The sequence below is a fragment of the Tachysurus fulvidraco genome, chromosome 2 (genome assembly GCF_022655615.1).
Source record: "Tachysurus fulvidraco isolate hzauxx_2018 chromosome 2, HZAU_PFXX_2.0, whole genome shotgun sequence".
NCBI lineage: Eukaryota > Metazoa > Chordata > Actinopteri > Siluriformes > Bagridae > Tachysurus > Tachysurus fulvidraco.
In genome coordinates this window covers 8,156,229-8,179,874 of record NC_062519.1, presented here as the reverse complement: position 1 = coordinate 8,179,874, position 23,646 = coordinate 8,156,229, and the positions used below count along the sequence as shown (strand labels likewise).

Genomic DNA, 23,646 nt, shown 5'->3' with positions numbered 1-23,646 from the left:
TTAGCTCTATAACTCCATAAATGGATGCATGTAAGGTTTTTTCATGTGTGTAATGTAGTACGTTTAAAAACATGATCATTAGTATATTAGATATGTACTGTATCCCCCTAATCCTTACAGTTCCATAGAGTCTATGGATCAACAGAAATAAGAATAATGATTCATATTATAGATATTGATTTATTTTTTGTTAAATCGCAGTAATGGTCTCAAGCGATTTGTTGGTGATTTTCATCATTACAGTATATAATCATTCATATACAAATTATAAATGGCTCTGCATGTGGTGGACAATAGGCATGGACTTGTTAAACAGATTTAATGAATCTTTCGAAAATTAACCATCAGGATTACTGGCTGATTCACTGATGTGATTTTAAAGTAAGGACACAATTCTCTTTTTTTATTAGCTGTACAATTTAACAGAAAACATCTCAACGAGGTACTTCACTATCTTTGTTCCATCTGACAGAGCAGTGAAGGAGTACTTGGAGAAAACTAATTCTACACGTCTGGTGAGCTATCCAACAATTTGGCCTTTCACATGTCCTTCTCTACGATGATGTTTTTCCAAAGTAATTTTGACATTAATTTGTTTCTTCTTCTAATAGGAGGAAAACATTGTGAAATATCATGTCATTACGAAAGAGCAGCTTTTCCCTGAACACTTGACTGATGGGACGTTAAAAAATACCCTTCTTGGAAATGAGTATCAAGTCATGATTCACTTAAACAGGGAAAATAAGGTATGTAAAGTATAACATTATTATATATTACACTCTTTGCATTATAAACTCATATGTAGAAATATTTAAAAACTACTGAATATCATTTTCTTTTCTTAGACACTCATTAATGATGTAGCATTGGATGGGAACTTCACCGAGATAAGACGCGGTGTCCTTATCAGCATCTCCCAGGTTTTAACGATTCACAAAAACTACTGCAGCAAAGACATGTACATGAAAACCATTGTAAGTCTTACGGAGAATCCAACCTCATTGGAAGTTTTTTATTTAATGCAAATTTCTAACAATATACACAATATTAAGTTTAGGGCTTATGGGTGAAGTTAGTACTAGTGCCTTCTCTTCCAACTTAATTTGTTACTGAATAAAATACACCACCACCAGCAGCAGCATCTTTAATTATATATATTTAAATTTTTCAATTTTTACATTTTTTTAATTCATATTTTTTCCCCATAATAATCAGTTAAGTGCACCAAAACATATAACCTAAACATAGTAACAAAGTACAGTTATGTATTTTTCACCTCTGCAACTACGTATTCTCTACATGCTCCAGTTGTCCTTTTATTGTTGCCATAGAAATTGTCATTAATTAAAAATTCACGAGTAATTTAAATAAAATATAGCTAATGTTATTTATGATCCTCTCACACAGGGACGGTGTTCTGCGTGCGACGGGGCTCCCAAATGCTCGTATGGCAGCAAGCCTGTAAGATAACACCCTTCTGTTCCACATCACATGCTTCATTTGATATATACATGGCTTTTGTTCTCAGTTCTTAGGGGACTGTGTGCTTCTTACCACTCTCTCTGTATCAACACACCTGCGTCTGCTGCTAATTATCAGGCCTTCATGGATGGAATCAGGCAGATTAGTAAAAGGAACACACAGTTCAGCAGTCCCAGAGGACAGAAACTGAACACTTTACACAGCTGAGTCATTATAGGCTTCTTCCGCCTCAGTAGCTCGGTGCTGTTCATGTGTGATTATTCATTTATTTAATAAATAACATCATCTATACTCTGTGATTATGCTTTATCAAAAGTGCAAATTCGCAGTTTACATCTCATTCCATAACAATACACACCTACATTTGCACTTACACTCACTGTCCTACTATTTATATGTACTGCCACATCAATCAATGGAAAAAGAAGTGTCATGAGACCACCAATAAGCAGATATTATTTGGGTGGTGAACTGTGAAAACAACTGTACAACTAGCAAGACTGTCCATAGATATTGCCTATTTTGCTTATCCTGAAGGTTGAGTTATACAATCCACAACTACCGCCTTAACCACACTTGTTAACTCAACTCCAAGTACGCAGCTATATGCATGAAAAAAACGAGCTATAGTTTCTAACTGCACACCTTGAGTATGAAGCAAGACGTGTCCAGCAATACTGATACTCCAGCCTACCTGCACCTCATCCATGGGTATATGCAGACAGATATTTTAGAGTCCTAGATAGCTGACAGAGAATGTTCTTTACATATAGATACAGATAACAGTATTGAATGCATTTTTTATCTTCTAATTAATACATACTAATACACTCTAATACACTCACCAACCACTTTATTAACACCTGTACACCTACACATTTATTTATCCCAGGAGATCAGCAATTTCTGAAATAATCAAACCAGCCCATCACACTTTTTCTTCACTCTGATATCTGATGTGAGACGTAACTGGAGCACTGATTGGATAACTCCATACTGTAAATTAGCAGATGTACTGGTGTTTTGTTACTGTTCCCTGTTAGTATATAGTTGTGGTATGTGGGATGTGGTAGCTCAGTGGTTAAGGTGTTGGGTTACTGATCGGAAGGTCATGGGTTCGATCCCCAGGTCCACCAAGCTGCCCCTGAGCAAGGCGCTTAAACCTCAGTTGCTCAGTTGTAAGTCACTCTGGATAAGGGTGTCTGCTAAATGCCGTAAATGTTTAATATGCTAAAACCTGCTTGGCTGGAGTGACTGCAGTACTCAGTTTTTTTTTATTTGTTGCCTCACATTTGCGTATTTATCTGAGGCTTTGTCTCAGTGTGACTTACAATTTAGACAGGACTCAGTTTTGCAGTTATGGGTCTTGCTCAAGAACCCAACAGTGGCAGTTTGGTGGTGCTTTGTTTTGAACCTTTTGATCAATTTCCCAAAAGCCTTAGCCAGTGAGATCCCTTGACATTCAGTTAAGCACATCATAATTTGCATTATGTCCGTGTCTGTCTGGTTACAGGCAGCCTGCTAAAAACAAAACAAAACAGATGGATAACCAGGTTGCTGATGACCACACAGATGTAAACCATCCTTTTTGACTTGGTCATTCTTTTAGACCCATTCTTCTTTCCACAGCTGACACAACTTTTACTTTGCACATGAAATCACAGAACTTAAATTGTCTGTTGTTCGAAAATGTCTTTAAAAGGGCTCTCGTGGTCCATTTTCATCGCTGTTTGAAGTAAAGGGGTGTCGACAAATTAAAGAGAGATTAATTGTTTACCTACAAAGTGACATATATAGCAGGTGATACTGATACAATGGCTAATGGGTTTAGGTTTCAAGTCAAGTCAAGTCAAGAAGCTGTTACTGTCAATTCAACCATATAAAGCTGTTGCAGTACACAGTGAAATGAGACAGCGTTTCTCCAGGAACAAGATGCAATATAAAACAAAGACAGGGCTAAGGACTTAGTAAGTAAGTCTTCAAGATAGATGTATGTTTAACTGATTAAACTGCTTTCTAGCAGATTCCATATTATATACAGTAAATTAAATCGAACAAACCGTTGTAGAAAGGACATCATTTACTGTCCAGTGTCACCCAAACGAGGATGGGTTTCCTTCTGATCCTGGTTCCTCTCAAGGTTTCTTCTTCATATCCTCTCAGGGAGTTTTTCCTTGCAACCTTCACCTCAGGCTTGCTCATTATTGATAAATGTTAGAGATAAATAGTAACAATTGAAACCCAAATTTTGATTTCTATTACTACAAATTTCTATACTACTCTAAAGTTCTACTCTAAATGTCCATAGTTAAACGTGTTATCCAAATAAGTTGATTTGAAAATATCTGATTCCCTGTTGGATAACCCACAATATAATTTATACATTGTGAATTCTAGTCTATATTATCTACTGCAGTTTTACTTTGTATTAAATATTGATTGCTGGTTCTGTAACTACTCAGTCTTCATGACAATGTCTTACCAAGTTGTAAATAGAAATATTTGGATTAACCAGTCTGAATTAGCCAAAAATCATTTTCTTGCAATAAGTATGCTTATTTTGTATCATGTAATTAAATTGTATTAACATACTTATGTATACCATTTTTAAGGTGAAGGACACGTTCCCTTTGAATATGAAGCCCAACTGTAAATACAGGATGAGAGTAGGAAAAAGGAGAAAATCGGTGTCAGGTTGCATGATAGACTGTGTAAATAAAATAAAGGTAAGATCTTTACTGTGTTGATATAATGGCAATACTAATAACTAATCAATAGTAAGGTTAAAATATTTATTGATATAATTCTCAACATCACTTAAGACACATTGTAGGTCTGACATTTTTAGTTTTGCACTGGTATATTTTTAGGCCAATTTAACAGTAAATCTGTCCCCAGTTTAAAAAAAATCACTAAATACGTACTTAAAACTTCCAGTGCTTGCTTGAAGTAACATCTTCAAACTATGTATTCTTTTTCCCCCGATTTTTTCCCCATTTTAATTTCAAAATATAGAATTTAGAAAACGATCCTATTTAGAATTGAATTAGATTTTTTTCCTCCTCAGATCTATTCTTTTTAAATGTGTTTGCAGTGATGATAGATTTCAGCATATTAAAAACAATTGCATTTGAATTGTGTTTTGATCATCCTCTAAATATTAACTGGCTGTAGGTACTTAAATTCCATTCCACTTGAAAATACATTTTGCTCACAAAACTGTGAGAAATGACATCAAACCATAGTATAAACCAGTTATATAGATATCTATATTCAAGGACAAATCACATTAACACACGTGATATGGGATCTTGTGTTTCTCAAAGGATCATTCCTGCTGCCCTGGGTACTTTGGACTTAACTGTTTTAAATGTCCTGGAACTGTGGACAACTGGTGCTCGAACAACGGCAAATGCCAGGATGGCATTTTGGGCAATGGGGAGTGTCTGTGTAATGAAGGGTTTCATGGCACAGCATGTGAAATGTGTGAGCCTGGAAGATATGGCAAAGACTGCAAATCAGGTAATATCCACATTATATGATCTCACATCAGTCTTTTTATAGTCAGTAGAACTTCCGTAGTAAACTGAAACATGTGATATTAAGTTCCAAAGAGATCCATGGTTGCACATTTGAGTGCTTTTGTAATCTTTCTTCCTTCTCTTTTTGTTGTTGATGTTTCTTATTGTTGTTTTCAAGCAGAAAAGAAATTCAATTTGTTTAGAGTTTAGCATATAATGTTTTCCAGCTCACTAATAAGTGCATAACTCCTAGTTTTTTGTAAGCATAAGAGTATCCTGTATTATGCTTACAAAAAACTAGGAGTTATGCACTAATAAGTGAATATATCACCCATGCATACAGGAGAGTTTGAGAAGACAACCAGTATCACACACTGCCTCTGTGCTGTGACAAAAACATACCTGCTGAACACTCACTTGTACCGTGTCACTACAGAACTGTCAATATAAAACAGCTTAACATGGATCAAAAGTGCAAATGCATTATCAACCAATTACATCCAAACGGGGCTTTAGGTGTTTTTCTTAATTCAACATTCTTACTTTGCAATTTACATTTCTGCAAACGTCATGTACAGGTATATGTTATTTTCCAGTTTTATGAATAGTCTTTGATGACCTTGTTGTCTTTGTTTGTCTGTGAGCTGACTACCAGCTTCAATACAGCTACTAACATTCGAAGAGTCTCTAGAGTAAATTTAACGAAGGTTAAAAGTCCTTTAAAAACTCTGTAATGTCCTGCTTTTTTTAGAAAAGACATATATAAGTACAAATTAAGCAAGAAAACACATTTGTCTCATGTTTAGAGTGTTATTGTGAGCATGGAAAATGTCTGGATGACATAGATGGGAATGGAAAGTGCATCTGCTACAAGGGTTGGAAAGGAGTGAACTGTTCCGTCGGTCAGTGCTGCAAATACTTTTACAATATTTTAAAAATATCCAGTGATTTAAATATTGTTAGTAATGTTCCTTGTTCAACCGTGTTCAATCATAAAGTAACATAATCTTATTTTTCAGAGATTGTTAATGATGAATGTGGAGGCATTTGTGATCAAAATGCCAAGTAAGTAAATAAGACAACACACAGGATTATAATCCCCTCCCTATCATTGGCATTTTTTATTAATATGTGGTGCTAATGAATATTTTGTGAACGATTTACTGTGTCTGTTTAACTTTTCTTTCAGCTGTTTTTCTTCGAGTTCAGGAGTGAAACCAACATGTGTCTGTGCAGCAGGTTACCATGGAAACGGCACCTTCTGTCAAGGTCTTGTTTTAAAAGAAACAAAATATATATACGTACATACATATAACTATTATGAGGAATAATGAGAACATGATTCACATACACTGGCCACTTTAATAGGAACACCTGTTCCCCTGCCCATTCGTTATCAATTATAATGTAGCAGCACAACGCGTATACTGTACAGGTCAAGAGCTTGAGTTCATTTTGATTTAATGTTCACAGCAAACATTATAATGGTGGGAAATGTGATCTTAGTGATACGAATGGGCAATAGGATGTTTTTTCTGTTCTTCACCTATACAGTTTTGGTGGAACTTGATGTGGTAACTCATCCATTCACCTTTATGGCTGACGTTTTGAATGTTCTGAGATTTTTCTGCTCATCAGCCAATTTCCACACGTCATGTCTTCCCTATCATATAACCACTACCAACTGAGGATGGTGAAAGCTGCGATGCATCTTTTAAACTGCTGCTCATGCTGTGTCACTGGGCAAGTGTAACTGTAACAGAGAAAAGTGCTATCTCCCCCCTTTGAATTCCCACCCTATGTGCATGAGCTAATAGATACCTACAATTGGCTAGTGTTGCTGTGATTAACATGGGAGAGAGAGCTCTCCCACGTAGACAGCACTCCTGGATCTGGCATTGTCAGAATTCGAACTCACAATCACTGGACAATACAGTGAAAGCTTTTACCTCAGAGTTTCTGTGAGCTCAAACCAGTCTAAGCATTTTCCTTTGACCTGTGGAACTTTCACTCACTGGATGTTTTTTGCATCATTCTGTGTAAATTGTAGAGGCTTTTCTGTTTGATTGCTAGTTTCTGGAATCCTCAAAACACATGATTGGCTGATTGGTTAATTGCATGAATGTGGAGGTGTAGAATAAATAAGAATAAAAAGTAGGAAACAAAAAAGCTCAGATCCTGTCGGACTTCATGATCGAGGCAGATACCAAGTAATAGCGACCCATCCAGACAGTCCAAGTAATAACAGATAAAGAGCAGAAAACAGCAGTGGTGTTAAGTGTGGCAATCCGATGTGACAGCAATATCCAAATACAAGAAATACAAGGCACTGAAAAAGGAACTAAAGAGAATGTGGAAGCTGAGATCTAAGACATTTTAGTGACAGGAGACTCAATTCCATGAATGACAGTGGTGTTTACAAAAATGAAATCATGGAAAATAATGGAATTATATACAAAAATGTTTTTTTATTCTTTTTTTAATTTAACTAACTAAGGCCCCAATCCCCTGCCTCTTTAGACATATTTATAGCTTATTATTATTTGGCTGTTGCTATGATTACATCTCAGCAGGCTTTATCATTGCTCATTGGTTTTAATTAAAACATTTAGTGCACTGTTGCCCATAAATAATTTCTTTCTGAATAAGTAAATAAAGTATTTAATAAAAAATATTATTAATGTTTGTGTAGGGTGAAGAAAAAGAAAACCAATCAAATAAAATGTATTAATGAAAAATATCTCTCACTGAGTTTAGCACAGGGAGGTTTGATTGTGTTTTTATTGTCGTTTGCAGGGAATTCAAGACAGCTAATGACTATTAAATGCCACTTTTCATAATTAAATGAATAAATACAAGCTGAAAACCATCATTATATATCTTGATTACATTCTTGATTACAGCTTGTGATGAGATTTGACTCGTGATGAAGATTAGCTTGTGATGAAGGTTTTGACCGAATCTACATACGAAGCGTGTGGAAATGATCAATAAATGTAACCGGGGTGTAAATATACAAATAAATCTCACTCATCCAGGGTTTTATATGTTTAATTTTATTTTATTTTTCCCCCAGAAACTAACTTGTGTGCCATTAATAATGGTGGCTGCTCAGAACATGCAATATGCACAAAAATCTCACCTGGAGAAAGGAGCTGCACATGTAATAAAGACTACACTGGAGATGGAACTGTGTGTCTGGGTAAGAGTTTTTTTTACACATACACAATATACAGTATACTGCACAAAATGGGAAAGACCTTGAACCATCCACTGTACTTATTACTTTTTGTAGTTGGTTGAGTTATTATCGGCTTTTAAGAAAGCATTGTTTCACATTTACATGACTCGGCAGACAACCTTATTCAGAGTAACTTACATTTATACAACAATTCATTGTATGTATCAATTAGTTGAGGGGTTAGTTGACTTGACACTAAAGTGCCCAAATAACAATCTTCCAAGCAGTAGCCTGCCATCTAAAACACTAAGCTAGCGCTTCCATACAGGCTTTAAACCAGTTTATAATTTAACAGTCCTGACTAGGTCCTTATGTCTAATCCTCTGACTAGCTCCTTATGTCTAATCCTAAGTCTTTACTTAAAAATTAATGGTTAAGACATTATCTCAATTGTGATCCAGCCTTAAACAATTATTTAGCATGTCATTGTTATAGTTTACACGATAAAAATGACGCAGTCAAAAGATCATTTTATCTTTTTTTTTTACATGATATACATTTTGCCTGTATTTACATTAATGTGTCCTCATATAAGAAAACAACAGACATCAAATATTTATTATGTAATTAAAATACCTGGTACATTAATGTGACTTTGCTAAAAGTTTGTGGACACGTGACCATCACACCAACATGTGCTTTTTGAACATCCCATTCCCGATTTAGTTCCCCTTCACTGTTATAATAACCTCCACTCTTCTGGAAAGGATTTCCTCTAAATTTAGTAGTAAGTGTTCTATTGATCCCGAACATGAAAAGTTGAGTTCAGGGGTCTGTTCACCATTCGAAACTTGTAAAATCATTGTCTTCATGATTTTGTACAGCATTGCAGAATTAATCATATTTGGGCCACTTGGAAATACATTCTTTACAATACAAAAGACAAAAGACAAAAGACATTCTTTACAATTGTGTGTTCAGACTTTGTGGCAACACATATGGTTGTGATAATCAGGTTTCCACATGCCTTTGGCCATATAATATATATATGGGGTAGACAAAATAACAGAAATCCATGATAACAAAAACTGATGAAATTTCAATATCACATGATTGTTTGTTGCATACATTCCATCATAATAGTAATATAACAGTACTATAGCCAAAATAATAAAGTTATCACTGCTGTCATATTTACTTTAGTTTGGAACCAGGTTTGTTTTTTAGCTGCATCCTGATTATTCCTCTGTATTTTTGTTTAACAGAGATGGACCCCTGTCTTGTTAATAACGGAGGATGTACTGAAAATTCAGATTGCATCAAAACTGGACCAAACACAGTAAACAGTATTTCTTATAAACATCATCACTGTCATAACATTAATATTATAAACATATAAAAATGTATAAGATTTCTGAATGAAATTGAAATGAAATATTGTTTAGAAAGGATGTTTATAGGTGACTCAAAAAAGCACAGGATTTTTATATTAATGAAAATAGAATTGTAAATATTGCATATTGTATATTGGAATGAACAAAACTCTAATGTTATTGAAAATGCTGTAAAAAAACAACAACAAAAAAAACACTTATGGCTTGATTTATTACACCGATCATCACAGCTACTCCACGTGGCTGACTGGGGACCTCCTAATTTTGATTTTGACCCATCTGTATTATTGCAGTGTTTAAAATATGTAAATTTATACTTACATCATACTCGGATAATTGTATGTGAGATGATATATGCTGAAAACAATGAAACATAGAATCTCAGTTACACACAATTTGATTTTTATTTCATGTCCATAAAAGATTAGAATATGCAGGTTAAATGTAGACAATGAAAATGAGGAATACTAGCTATGTAAAGTGAGATGTAACCATAGCAGATGACTGAGTGTTTATCCATTAACTGTGGGTTCAGTATCTTTAGAGATGAGAGCCAAAGGATAGGCACAATTCATTAATTTTCCATTCAAAATAACATAATGAAAGCTTGAAAGGATAGATAATATTCATGAAATGTTGAATGCCTTTTATTAAAGGAAAGGTGTAGAAGACGGTAGTGAAAGCAGCTGTGCTGTATGGGTTAGAGTCTGTAGCAGTGAGCAAAATACATGAGGCAGAAATGGAAGTAGCAGAGATGAGGATGTTGAGGTTCTCTTTAGGAGTGACGAGGATGGACAGGATTAGGAACGAGCACATCAGAGGGATGGCTCAGGTTGGCCGTTTTGGGAACAAGGTCAGAGAGGTTCGATTGAGATGGTTTGGACATGTACAGAGGAGGGAGATGCCTTTGGTAGATATTGGTAGAAGGATGTTTGAGATGGAGCTGCCAGGTATTGTAAGAGGTCATGAAAAGGGCCAAAGAGAAGATATATGGATGTGTTAAAAGAGGACATGAAGGTAATTGGTGCGAGAGTAGAGGATGCTGAGTATAGAGTTAGAGGGAAACAGACGATTCACTGTCGCGACCCCTAACGGGAATCTAAACTAGATTTTTCACTCTGCCTCATTTCTAAATAAAAACACCTAGACCTTCAAGTGAAGCACCTACATTCTCATTTCTAGAACTTAGTAAATGTTTTTGAATGAATTTGTCTTCATCTGGTAGAAACACCCTCCCATAAGTTTAATACCATGTCTGTTGGTCACAGTAATGTAGTCACTGTTCCCATAGTTAAGTTCAAAAATGTACCTTGCTGAACTACAGTATATTATCTTTTTGCAGGCTGCATGTGTTTGTAAAACAGGCTTTGCTACAAAAAGAAATTACTGCATACCGATAAATCTCTGCCTAAAGGTACGTGATTCAAATATATTTCAGATATAATAAAATATATAATATATAATATTACAATATATAATAAAATTTATGTTTGGTTTTGTATTGACTGTAAAATTTGCAACTGAAGCCACCTGACACGGTACATCACAGCATCTGGTTATGATTAAACAGGGATGTTTTCAAAGAAGATATTAAATATTAAATAAAGTATTAAGTATTAAAAGATGTAGTGAAAAACAGACTTGTTAATGAGAGCACTCTTAATCTGAATATTTGCCTCATGTTATCCATGATTTACTCTTCGTGATGAAATGATTTTAAGAGTCAGAAGCAAATTCCTTTTATAGCAGCTACTTTCAACTTAGTTTCAGGAACTAAGCTGAAAGTACCTGCTATGAAAGGAATTTGCCGTTTTTTATTTAAAAAAAAAATATAGAATTTCTATATAATTTATCTTAAATAATCTGGCCCCATTTATACCCACCAAAGACAATGCTTTATTCTTATCCTTCACAATTAATGTTCAAAATCATGTCATTGGGTTATTTTTGTTTTATTTCTTTAATTAAGGAATTTATTATATAACTGTTTATAACAATGAGGTTCATTTATGTGGATTAAGACTAAGTGAAAATATATATTGCAATAGTATTATTATTATTATTATTATTATTATTATTATTACAGCTATTCATATTGTCACTTGTAAGTTACAATGTAAGTTACAAATCTTGCAGTAGAAAGAGCAATAGACATACCAAGAAAATCAAATGAACGCCAGTAATGTCTGCCACGTAGGTTGATTAATATGCCACTGAGATATTTTAATTATTATCTAGGACAACGGAGGCTGTAGCCCCAACGCTATGTGTCAATACAGTGGCCCGGGTGAGAGGAACTGCACATGTCGATATAACTACAAAGGAAACGGTATTGAGTGTATGGGCTCTGTCAGTAGAGTGAGTATCCTCTGTTAAAGAGACAAGACAAATAGAAAACTCTGATAAATTATAAACAAGCAACAAGTCACTTAAAGTTATTCATGCCTCTTAAAAAATAATCTTTATTATTATTTATTATTTTATAAAAAATCTTTATTGCTTGAGGTAGGAGCTTCTTCACACACCGGCTGCTAATTGGTTCCGGAAAAATATTGCAGTAAGTCTCAAAGAGTTCTATACAGTTTTTTATTTTGCCTATTTGTTTGATAAGTGATAAAGGAATTAAGGTTTGAATGATATCCAATGTCTTATTTTTTATAGCAATCAAGAGTCAAGGATTTGTACAGTAGAGGACCATTCACTTTGTTTGTGCCTCACACAGATTACAGTGGAAATTATTCGGTAGGTCATTTAAAAAAAGTTCTTGCACAAGTTTGATATTTTTGATCACGTATTGTTTAAGTATTGGTTCGGGCTCCTGGTATTGTAATGCACAACTGAACTTATTTTTGTGGTGATTATTATGCTGAAAATCAGTTTTTACTCATCAAGCACGCTCAATCAATTTATATTCATTCATCATCATTCATCATATTAATAGACAACAGACATCATGTGTTAATCAGAATATTGTCTTCTGATATACCGATGCCTTTGTAAATCTTAAATCTGCCTAAAATCTTAACTGAGTCTAAACTGAAATCTGCTTCATTTTAATCTCCCTATGAATCTAAACTGCTAATTTTAATGCATAGAATTTGAAAGTATGGGAATGTTAGCTCATAGTAATGCATATGGTAAATACATGATGGCCCAATACAAACCACTTTAACTAGCACACACACACACACACACGCGCGCACACACACACACACACACACACACACACACACACACACACACACACACACACACACACCATACACAACAAATCAGGCTTCTATAAAACAACCACAAATCAACATTGATGAGGACTTATATTGCATCATATAGAGAAAAGATCCTAGCGCAGCCAGTTTCAGCCCCAAATCGGCTGGCTTTTTGAAAGATACCACATATAATTGTAGGCCTCAAATGTGGCTGCTTACAGTTGCACCTGCTTTTGGTGACACTATTGGCTTCTGCTAATTCAAGCATATTTTACTTAGAATTATTTTGCTCTCTGCAATTTGAGACATCATTTAAGAGTATAAATGCTACATTTTCTTCTTGCTGTAGTTTAGCAGGTAGCAGCATTAACTCAGTAGCAATGCGAACCTTTTCAAGCTTGTTTTTATTCCGTTTAAAATAAAACTATTATGTCCGAACTATTAATTTGGGCTGGGGGAAATACTATATTTCATAGTGATTAGCTAACAATAACAGATGCATGTTAAGTGTGAAGCATGATTAGCCAGACTAAACTTTGTTCTTCATAATAATTAAATATGAAAGAAATGTCACTTGGCAGGAAGCTTCAGATGTAATCAGGGTAAATCACAGTAATCAGCCAGTCTGGATTTTTCAGTGGATTTTTCAGTGGCTAATTAAGAAAAAAGAAGCTATAATGACTTCAGCTACAGTAGGTTTCATTTATCAATGTATACGGTACATAACTAGGAAATATTCACTGAAAGAGTTGAAATGTAATGGGATTGCTATTCGGTCATAATATTGCACACCTATGCAACAAGACCTGTGTTGGTATACATTTTCTTTTGCTTGTCTTTTCTTTAGATTAGACATATCTGAATGATATTTAATGGTATTTTATTCTTAATTTTCCAAACAGCTTGATCTATGGGTGCGTAAAAACCGCAGCCCAGATCTGTTGCGATATCACATTGTAGGCTGCGAAGAAATATCTGAAACACAGCTTAGGTCTATCACACGTGTGGTCGCTGCTTCTGGGCATGTGTTGAATTTCAACGTACGAGATGTAAGCCTTTAACATTTGAACCAAATTATTGTCATTTTGGCTTCACTAGTTTTTATTGTCAGTTTACTTCAAATGCATATCTTTCTTTTTTCCAAGGGTGCTGTGTACATTAACGGCGATGCAAAAATAGTCATTAGTGACTATGAATGTTCCAATGGAGTCATACATTTCATAGATAAAGTGCTTATCCCATATGAACTGAAGAACGAAACTGAAGGGGTTGAAGAATCTGTATGTATTTTTCTCTTATTTATTTGTATGTATTCATTAGGAAGAAACTTTTATATAGAATTAATTACAAGTGAAGCAGACTTCAAACCAAACATCTTGCTATTTAAAGATTTTATAGTGATACAATGTGCCAGCAACCGACCAGAAGCGAATACAAAATGGTTGTTAGGAGATCGACAGAATCGAATGTACATCAGTCAAAACTAAATAATTGATGTTCATTAAAAAAGAAAATCTGAAATAAAAAAATAAATATATAACCCTTCATTACTTTTACAGTTTATAATGAATATCAGGATTTCTGTTCATTTTTATATTTCAGTTGAATGTCACCAGTGCAGCAGAAGCATTTGGATATACTGTGTTTAGCAAGTTGCTACAGGTATGTAAGTCATAAATGCCTATGGTTATTCTTTAAAAAAAATTTGTATTTGTATTTTAAATGAGATGGAAATTGTATATATATTACATGCTATCACCCATTCAAAAGCAATTAGTCATTTACAATTTTTGGAAGTTCCGATTTGGCTCTAAATAGTCACACTGTACATATCTTTGATTTTGTATTAAATGATGATATTGTATTTGCTTACATAACTGATTTGAACTTTTGTTTGGTGTCAGAAAGCCAACTTGATGGATATGCTGCAGCATGAAGCATTTCATCCTTTCACCATGTTCTGGCCTACTGACAAAGCATTCAATAGTCTACCACAGGAGCAGAAGAACTGGCTGTATAGTAAAGATCATCTTGACAAACTGCAGGCCTACTTGAAATTTCACATAATTCGTAATCAGCGAGTAAGTGATTAAATAAGTTAAGTATTCCAACTGGGCATTGATTGGAAGATATTGATATGAATATACAAGGTATTTAACTCCATAATTAAAATTTGTTGATCATGCAAAACATGTTTGGTGTTTTGCTCTAGAGATATGAGTGTAATGTAGCTAATAAACTCAAGAACTATGTCACAACCAATTTTTTTTCTGTAGATACATGTACAAATTGTCATATTCAACATTGATAACCTTGTAATTTCATAGAAAGTATTTTCTTAAATACAGAATTGGTCTTTATTTACAGCTCAAAGTGTATTAAGATTCTTTATACAATTAATATAGACATTCAAATAATTTGTGCATACATTAATTTGATGGCTGTAACGTTAGAACATTTCAAAGCTTTAAAAATAAAAAGCATTATCATTGTAGCACTAATGTGCAGTAAAACTTATAAAGCAATCATATCTTGGCTGGGCCAGCACTGAACACAAGTGGAAAATTCTGTACAGTTTTGTTCATATACATTCTATACAGTTTTGTTCATTTGTTGGAGTTAGAGTTAGACAGGAAAAGCATACTCACTGACCAGATAGTGGTTTTAAGCAGATCACAACTAATTTCATTAACCAATTAATTTTAGATTAGATTAGATTCAACTTTATTATCCTTACACATGTTCAAGTACAAGGCAACGAAATGCTGTTTGGCATCTAGCCAGAAGTGGAATAACCAGCAAGTGCAAGATGTACAGTATTTACAGAATGAGTAGAGTATTTACAATATGAACAGGTTAATATGCAAATGAATATGCTATGGACAAGATATACAGGTTGGGTGCTATGTTATACAGTGTGTTATATATTATAGACATAATATACAGGGGTGGGTGGTGACGGGGGGTAGAGTTTAGTAAGGAGACGGGTCTAGGGAAAAAACTGTTCCTCAGTCTACTGGTTTTTGTCCGGAGGCTCCTGAAGCGCCTACTGGGGGAAAGGGGGGCAAACAGTCTACGGGCAGGGCGACAGGAGTCTTTAAGTGGATTTGATGCAGACAGCATTCCTTTGGATGTCCTCAATGGCTGGTTGTTTTATTATTTATTTATTTATTTAATTTGTTTATTTTATGTATTTTATGTAGTGTAATTAATTCTGTATTCATTAAGATTTGAATTATATGTTTAAATCGTTGAGTTAGGGGAGAAAATGATCTCATACACATGAGTTGATGTGCATTAACCTGACAAGTACTCCGTCAGGGTTGTCGGGTTGGATTTGTAATATCTTACTCCATTTTAATATGTACAGAGTAGTTGGCAGTAAGATTTGCTTCCAATTTTATCCTAGGTTTGATGATTCTTCCTCATGTACCACAGCACAAAAATATCATTTTACAATTATGGTATTATTACATAATGTTTTCATACTTCGTGTCTTTATAGATAGTTGCTATTGCCCTGCCGACAGAAAAATCTGCCCGATTGATGTATGGAGCATCGCTGACTTTCAGTTGTAGCCAAGATTTAACTGTGAGTTTTAGCTTTTTCTTATTTTACAAGTAAATTTCTTTGATACTCATACTAGGTTCAAAATTACTTTGACCAAGCACAGTGTAATTTCACTCATATTGGTTGTTTTCATCATTTACAGATTGTAATCATAATACTGTATACTCGATTTGACTTGACAGTGTGATTAGAATTCAGTACGATATATGCTATATGTAATGATGTATTCATTGATAGAAACTGTAAATGTAAATATAAATGGATGTGGAATTCAAAATTTACTGACCTTTTTATTAGGGAGAAATTTTAATCAATGGAAATGATGCCAAGATTGTCGAACGCCATCTGCAATTCCTTTGGGGAGTGGCCCATGGGATTGACAAGGTCCTAGAGCCCCCAAATATAGGGGCACACTGTGATAACTTTACATCAGTGGAGATTAAAGTAAGAGATCATTGTTAAAAAAAATAGCTCTTTAAATCTTATTGTATTAAGATTCTTTATACAATTAATATAGACATTCAAATAATTTGTGCATACATTCATTTGATCATATTATATGTAATAGGGTCGCTGTGGGTCTTGTAGATATCCACCACCTTGCCCCTATGGCACTGTTTTCACTGTAAGTATCCATTTGATTGTTGTTAGTGTGGTTTATTGTTCACATCTTATTTTAATCTTCAAATGTGAAAAACACAGTTCAGCATGGCTTATTTGTCATTTTCAAAAATTGTACTGTGTGCAAGCCTCTTAGCCTTTTAAAAGAAAAAAAGCATGCAAAACAAAGAAAATCTGACATGAACACTAAAAATCTTGAATTTCAAGAATGAATGTTAAATATACTATACAGTAGAAGAAAATTTAAATGAGATATTTATTTCTCTATTAATATAAATTACCTTTTAATAACCATCTTTCCGGAGCAGGAGGCATGTTTCAGAAATATATTACAAATATTTTTTAAATGAGTCTAGATTGAATGTAATGTATATGACATGAGAGATAACACTAAGCAAATGGTAAAGACTCCATTTGTGGTTCATAGAAATCAATTCCTGGACACATTCCTTACAGTAGCTAGTGTACAACTTTAAACAGAACAACATCAAAACTCTAGTGTGTGTTTTTTTGTAGTCTGAAATGTTGTTTATTACCGTCTATCTCTCTCCATAGAACAAAACCAGTACGTGTAGAGAAACATGGAGACCTCTCAGACACCATTATTTTTTGGATGATTTCGATCTTCCCGGCGCTTTGCCTTTTCATCCTTTTGGCTGTAGACGAATGTGTTCAAAAATGTCATGGGTTTCAAAGTGTTGTAAGAACCACTATGGACGAAACTGTCAAGGTAAAACTGGATCTGTAGGTAGTAGAATTCCACAGATCTGTAAAACTTTTCACTTCCAAATGCTATATAAAGCAAATAATTCTTTCAGAACGCTTATACAGAAATAACAGTTTGCTTTATAAATAAAATCTACTGGATATGACGTATGTGTGTAACTATCACAAACAATAATTTGCCTGTTTGAAACCTGTAATGTAAATCTACTGTAAGGGCAGCTGTTGAATTATGTGAACAAAATGAACAAAATGTGCGTCTGAGATGACACACGAATATAACTAAATAAACTCAAATGATTTTTATTGCATTGCACCAGTGCTGGAAAGACTAGAAGTGTCGAAAAAAATTGAAGAGTATTTAATTTATTTTCTATATAACCTTCCACTGTGTGAGCTAAGTGTAAACAGGCCTTCTATTGTTTTCTATTTTGTGTATAGTAATCTACTACAGATCTCAGATACACTATGTGGTCAGTAATACACTTTATGGTCGAAGGTTTGTTCAAACCTATCCAACACATCCATGTATGTTTGCATGAAGACATGGTTGGAGCAGAAAAACTTGAGTAGAGTGCACAGAGCTGTGATATCAACCCCACTGAACACCTTTGGGATGAATTGAATTTTCTTGTATATTGTCAGTGCCCACCCTCAATAATGCTGTTATGGCTGAATGAGAAAATCCTCATAGCAATGGTCAATTATCTAGTGAAAAGTCTTCATAGAAGGGTGGAGTTTATTACAGCAGCAGCAAAAGAACAACTTGATATAAATTATTTTGGAATGGGATGCTCAAAAAGCATATATGGGTGTGATACTTGTGTCCCCATACTTTTGATTATATTCTACTTGTAGAGACAACAGAATATATATTCATTTAAAACAAATCAGGGGTCTATGAAAATATCAGAACAACTTCATCAATGTGGCTTATTATGATGTGTGTCTGTTCTAGTCTGTCCTGGAGGCTTGGAGGCACCTTGTGGAGTCCATGGGGATTGTAATGATGGGCGATATGGGACAGGGACTTGTAAATGTCACAAAGGTTTTAATGGGACAGCATGCGAGCTGTGTGAGAAGAACCATTATGGCTTTAACTGTACAGGTAAGTTCTGAGGGTCTGAGTTATATGATTCTAATTAGATATAAAGCAGCTGATTTCATTCATCGGAAATTGTGTGTACAGTATCACACCCCTGAGCAATCTTCGTTTTAAATCTTTTGTCACATTTGTTTGCAGTTTACAATATCTTATGATTCATAACATAAAATGTAATATATCAACATCATAATGGACAAGATTTTTACAATTTCACGTGAGTTCCTTAAGTCGACTTTGTAGTGTAGCTGCAATTGTGTATGTGTAATAATTGACAGCATGGGTGAGATTTAGACACCAAAAGGTGATTTTTATTGGTTAAACAATGATTGGATTCTAAATGTAAATTATAATCACAATATGCCACATCACACTTAGTTAATTAGTCAAGTATGATAACAGCGGTGGAAGTAGAAATAAACGGTTAAATAATGTAAATGTACATTTTGGCAGAAAATGACTCACCCATGTTGATCTATCTTCAAAGAATGAGATGTTAACCAGACACAGGAGGTAGAGAAATCCAGAAGGATGGGAACCAAGGACACCAATTTTTAATATTCTTGATTATAATGAGGCTTGATTATAATGATGATATTGTTTTTGATGAGTGAAAGATAATGGTGTTGGAGGCAGATAGATAGTTTTAGAGAAACAGTTTTTCGCCTACATTTTTTATACTTCTTTCACCTGGCTAACAAAAAAAACAAACATTTAAATAAACAGCAAAATTCATTCTTTTGGGCAGTAACTAAGAATGATGAGTGTTAAAAATTCAGACCACCAGAGAGCTGACAAAAAATAAATGAAAAGTGATGACAGACAACCGATTTTGGTAACACTTTATTTGAAGGGTATCTACACTGGATCTTCATGACATAACTAAACCTTAAAGCAAAGCTTAATTATCTTTAATACTAGAGTATCTTTAAGTAAGTAAGTAAGTCTCTTTAATACTAGATCTTTATTTTAAAGGTTTTATGTTTTATGAAATGAACACAATTTATTATTATTATTATTATTATTATTATTATTATTATTATTATTATTATTATTATTATTATTATTATTATTATTATTATTATTATTATTATTATTATAGGCATATTCTTTCTTTTGTGCAAGGACAACATGCATAAATGAATGGAATAAAATTCACAAAGTGGAAAAAAAAATTCTGTAGGTGATTTAACAAAGCATTAGTTAAAATGTGTGCTCACTTGGGGTTATTATCACCCCAAGCTTTACAATTTGTTTTCCACTTGATTTTGTTGGTTGCTTTATCATGTTAAAAATGGAAAACAATCCGACATGATTAACCTTGACTCTATTTATTTTTTATCCACTGTATGAATTTACCATGAAAGCTCAGTGTAGGTTCTCTTCAAACAAACTGTCTTTTGTTCATGACATCCTGCCACATAGTTCTACAGTACATCTCATTTCTTCCACATGGACTTTAAAATGAAGGAGAAGTCCAATCTTCTGGACTGGAAACACTGGAAATGGATGTGTTCTTTTTGCTGAATAATTTAGCCCTTTTTAATCAGCATTACTGATTTACACTAGGTGTGATTAGGCTAAAAAACAGCTAGCATTAACATTATTTAATTATTTCATTGTTGATGTGTCATGTTGTGCTTGTTTAGTTCTTAGTAGTACATGTATATTATCCTAGAAGTATCTATTGTACCCTGGGATTTGCCAAAACAGTGGATTTGTTCTCTGTTCGCTATCATTTTGTTTTATTTTTTGTACCCTTTTTAACGGGTTCATGTAACAGACTGGCCACTCTCCCTAGCCTTCATATGTACCTATGCATTTTTTTCATTGATTAATGGGACTTGTAATCTAGTCCTGTGACTAAACTTTAAAGGTCAGTGTGTACATTCACGTAATCACATGGCCAGCTATTTCCCACAGCTATTTTTATCACCTTTTTATTATATTACTCAACAGATGAAATGCATCCCAAGCTTGACTGAACCAAATGTAGGCAATTCTGCTAGTCAGTAATATGGCCTTCAATTAAAACTTAAACACTCAACACAATGCTTTTGTATGGCACATACGTAGATGTAATCTTTCCAGAATTTATGCACCAGGCTAAAAATAATTAAAAAAAAACCTAATCACTAATGATTCAAATAATGTTTAATTAAAATTTTAAAAAAATCTAAATCTTAACAATCTGTTTAATAATTTATGGTTTGATTCTTTTACTATTGTAATTTTTTCATATTTTCATCATGGCTATATATAATGTTTTATAAATGATTTGTTATGATTGTACTGGCACTTATGTTTAGTATATATAAATATTGAGGAACTTATTATTGCTTCTTGAAACATTTAAAAACTAAAACTAAAAAAAAGTTTATAACATTATAATCTATATAATATAGGTCCCTCTTGAAGATCAAATCATTTTTCTGTATCTAACACCTACAATGGAGGTTTTACATTTCAGTTAGTGCTTCTTAGAAAGCACTAGCTATCTAAAATACACTAAAAGATCCAGTTTTTTTTTCTAAACGTATAGGTGCAAAAAGGTATATTTAAACATTTCTGTTTAATCTGACTTTTTTATGTAAACATTGCATTGTTTTTGTATGAAAATCCTTCAGTAATTTAGTGTTCATTAAATTCCTCATGTACTGTAGCTTTAATTGAACAAATGCACTGTATTAACTCACCTTTGCCTGCAGCCTGTACATGTACCGTTAATGGGACGTGTTACGATGGCATAGATGGTGATGGCAGCTGTTTCTGCAAAGAGGGTTGGACAGGAGTGATGTGCGAGTCCAAAATTGGTAAAAAGAATATTTTATTTTATTTTATTTTATAAAGACAATGAAATGGATACATACATTAATTAAAAAAAAAATGGGTGAAGGTGACTGAACATCAGGAAAGATGAACTGTAACTGTCCAGTTGTCTTGACTTTTATGATTATTATTACACATCCTTTATAAACTTCCATCACTATCCATCTTCTTGATATTATTTAATAGTTGAGAAGCCAGTATGTTCTCCTGAGTGCCACTCTAATGCTGTGTGCCAGCCTGAGAATCAGTGCCAATGTGAACCACCATATGTAGGAAACGGCTATATTTGCACAGGTACGTTTCTACATTTTGTTGTCATTAACAGAATAAGGAATTGATCCTTTCACCGGTTGATCAGATGGGCAGTGGTACAAGCATGGTAGAGGGAAAATATGATTTACATTATATACATGTGTATTTGTATCAACTGACCACAAATGACATTCAAGAAAAATTTAATGCTTAACTATCCTAAGCTTACATTGTCAGAAGCAAGCCTCAGAGTGAAAGGCAGCCATTTATTTTTTATGTACCTATGTGAGATAGAATTGACAAAGCAACACCACAAAAAACAACATTTGAAAGGATATTCTGTAAGTTAGGGATGAGTTCTTTGCCAAGCAGGTTTAACCATTAAGCAGGTCATCTTATGTTAGCATGGTTCTGTGTTTTTCATTTCCCTTCTGACAACTTTAGTCAATAAAAGAAAATTTCTTCCATGCCAAAAAAAAAAATGCATAGATTGGCATCTGGCCTTTGCCTAGTTTTGCCTATGTGGTGCATATAACAAATGCAGGATTTGGTTTGGTTAAAAACAACTAGGGCATACAAACTTAAAGGTCTGGAAAATACTCAGAACACTGTAAATGAGGCTAGTTAAAGGTCAGTCTAATTTAATATAGCCTACATTATAACATGTCTGGAAGGTGTTAATCTATATTGTTATATGGTGGTTTGGAATGACAAAACCCCTCAGAAATGTCTTTTTAATTAATTGCTGATTGCATTTTGATGACTACATGAATGTATGTTGCTGTCAATGAACATTATATCAATCATAAAGAAACTTTTTGATGGCAATGATTTACTTTTTTGCACATGCTTTTTTTTTTTGCTATCTTTATTTTTGCTTGTTCTGTCCATAATTGTAGCTGAAAAAGCTAATTGTTTGTCATTTCTATTTGTCCAGCTCCAGATTTGTGTAGTGAATATAATGGAGGCTGCCATGAGCAGGCTAACTGCACACAGTCTGAGATCAATGTGATATGCACTTGTAAAGCAGGCTACACTGGGGATGGTAATATCTGCTCCCCCATCAACCCCTGTGTTGAGGAAATTAATGGTGGCTGCAGTGACTTTGCAAACTGCATTTTCACTGGGCCTGTGAGTTAATATGATTTGTTTGTGTTAAAAAAATATCATAATGTTAATAAAAAATCTTACGTTTTTATCTTCAGTTACTAGACAGTATTGGACTGTACACGTTGACAATTTTAAATTTTACTTTTGTCAGAATGAGCGGCGATGCGAATGTCATCAAGGGTACGTTGGCAATGGAGTCCACTGCTTTGAGAAGGTGGTGCCGCCTGTCGATCGCTGTCTGGAGAACAATGGATACTGCCATGCTAAAGCAATCTGCAAAGACTTGCATTTTCACAGTAAGTATTTCATTCAACATTTTATTTGGGACAATATTTAGGATTACCAGTTTTTTGCTCATTATGTAGGCAAGATTACCAGTGAAATTGGTACTAATTTGTGGAGTGTAATAGAATAGGTTTTTATAGTTGGCCTCTAGTTAACCTGATCCATCATACTGTATATCAATAGGTGTGTGTGTGTGTGTGTGTGTGTAGACTAATAATCAGAACACTGTCTGTTTTTGGAAGTTACCACATTATATACGTGTTCACGTAAACACCATATGATATCTTATGTTGGTTTAAGTTGTTGTTATGTTAATCCAATAAGTATTCCTGCATTCTGAATGTGTGCATTTTGATAATATCACAGA

General features: G+C 34.0%; 1 protein-coding gene across 3 annotated transcripts in view; it reads left to right on the top strand.

Moving 5' to 3' along the window:
- Positions 1-23,646, top strand: part of stab1 (stabilin 1) — a 67,309-nt gene that overhangs the window by 24,606 nt on the left and 19,057 nt on the right. For all 3 annotated transcript variants that reach the window (XM_047810444.1, XM_047810445.1, XM_047810446.1), the window contains exons 33-60: positions 411-515; positions 612-746; positions 846-974; positions 1,408-1,461; positions 4,095-4,208; positions 4,809-5,004; positions 5,810-5,905; positions 6,023-6,068; positions 6,193-6,272; positions 8,080-8,205; positions 9,450-9,523; positions 10,921-10,992; positions 11,817-11,936; positions 12,088-12,135; positions 12,240-12,320; positions 13,690-13,836; positions 13,933-14,067; positions 14,390-14,449; positions 14,692-14,868; positions 16,292-16,378; positions 16,655-16,801; positions 16,926-16,982; positions 17,534-17,708; positions 18,660-18,809; positions 21,512-21,616; positions 21,819-21,926; positions 22,822-23,015; positions 23,146-23,290. In XM_047810444.1, the coding sequence (XP_047666400.1) occupies positions 411-515; positions 612-746; positions 846-974; positions 1,408-1,461; positions 4,095-4,208; positions 4,809-5,004; positions 5,810-5,905; positions 6,023-6,068; positions 6,193-6,272; positions 8,080-8,205; positions 9,450-9,523; positions 10,921-10,992; positions 11,817-11,936; positions 12,088-12,135; positions 12,240-12,320; positions 13,690-13,836; positions 13,933-14,067; positions 14,390-14,449; positions 14,692-14,868; positions 16,292-16,378; positions 16,655-16,801; positions 16,926-16,982; positions 17,534-17,708; positions 18,660-18,809; positions 21,512-21,616; positions 21,819-21,926; positions 22,822-23,015; positions 23,146-23,290 (3,163 nt within the window). The remainder of the gene's footprint in view (positions 1-410; positions 516-611; positions 747-845; positions 975-1,407; positions 1,462-4,094; positions 4,209-4,808; positions 5,005-5,809; positions 5,906-6,022; positions 6,069-6,192; positions 6,273-8,079; positions 8,206-9,449; positions 9,524-10,920; positions 10,993-11,816; positions 11,937-12,087; positions 12,136-12,239; positions 12,321-13,689; positions 13,837-13,932; positions 14,068-14,389; positions 14,450-14,691; positions 14,869-16,291; positions 16,379-16,654; positions 16,802-16,925; positions 16,983-17,533; positions 17,709-18,659; positions 18,810-21,511; positions 21,617-21,818; positions 21,927-22,821; positions 23,016-23,145; positions 23,291-23,646) is intronic.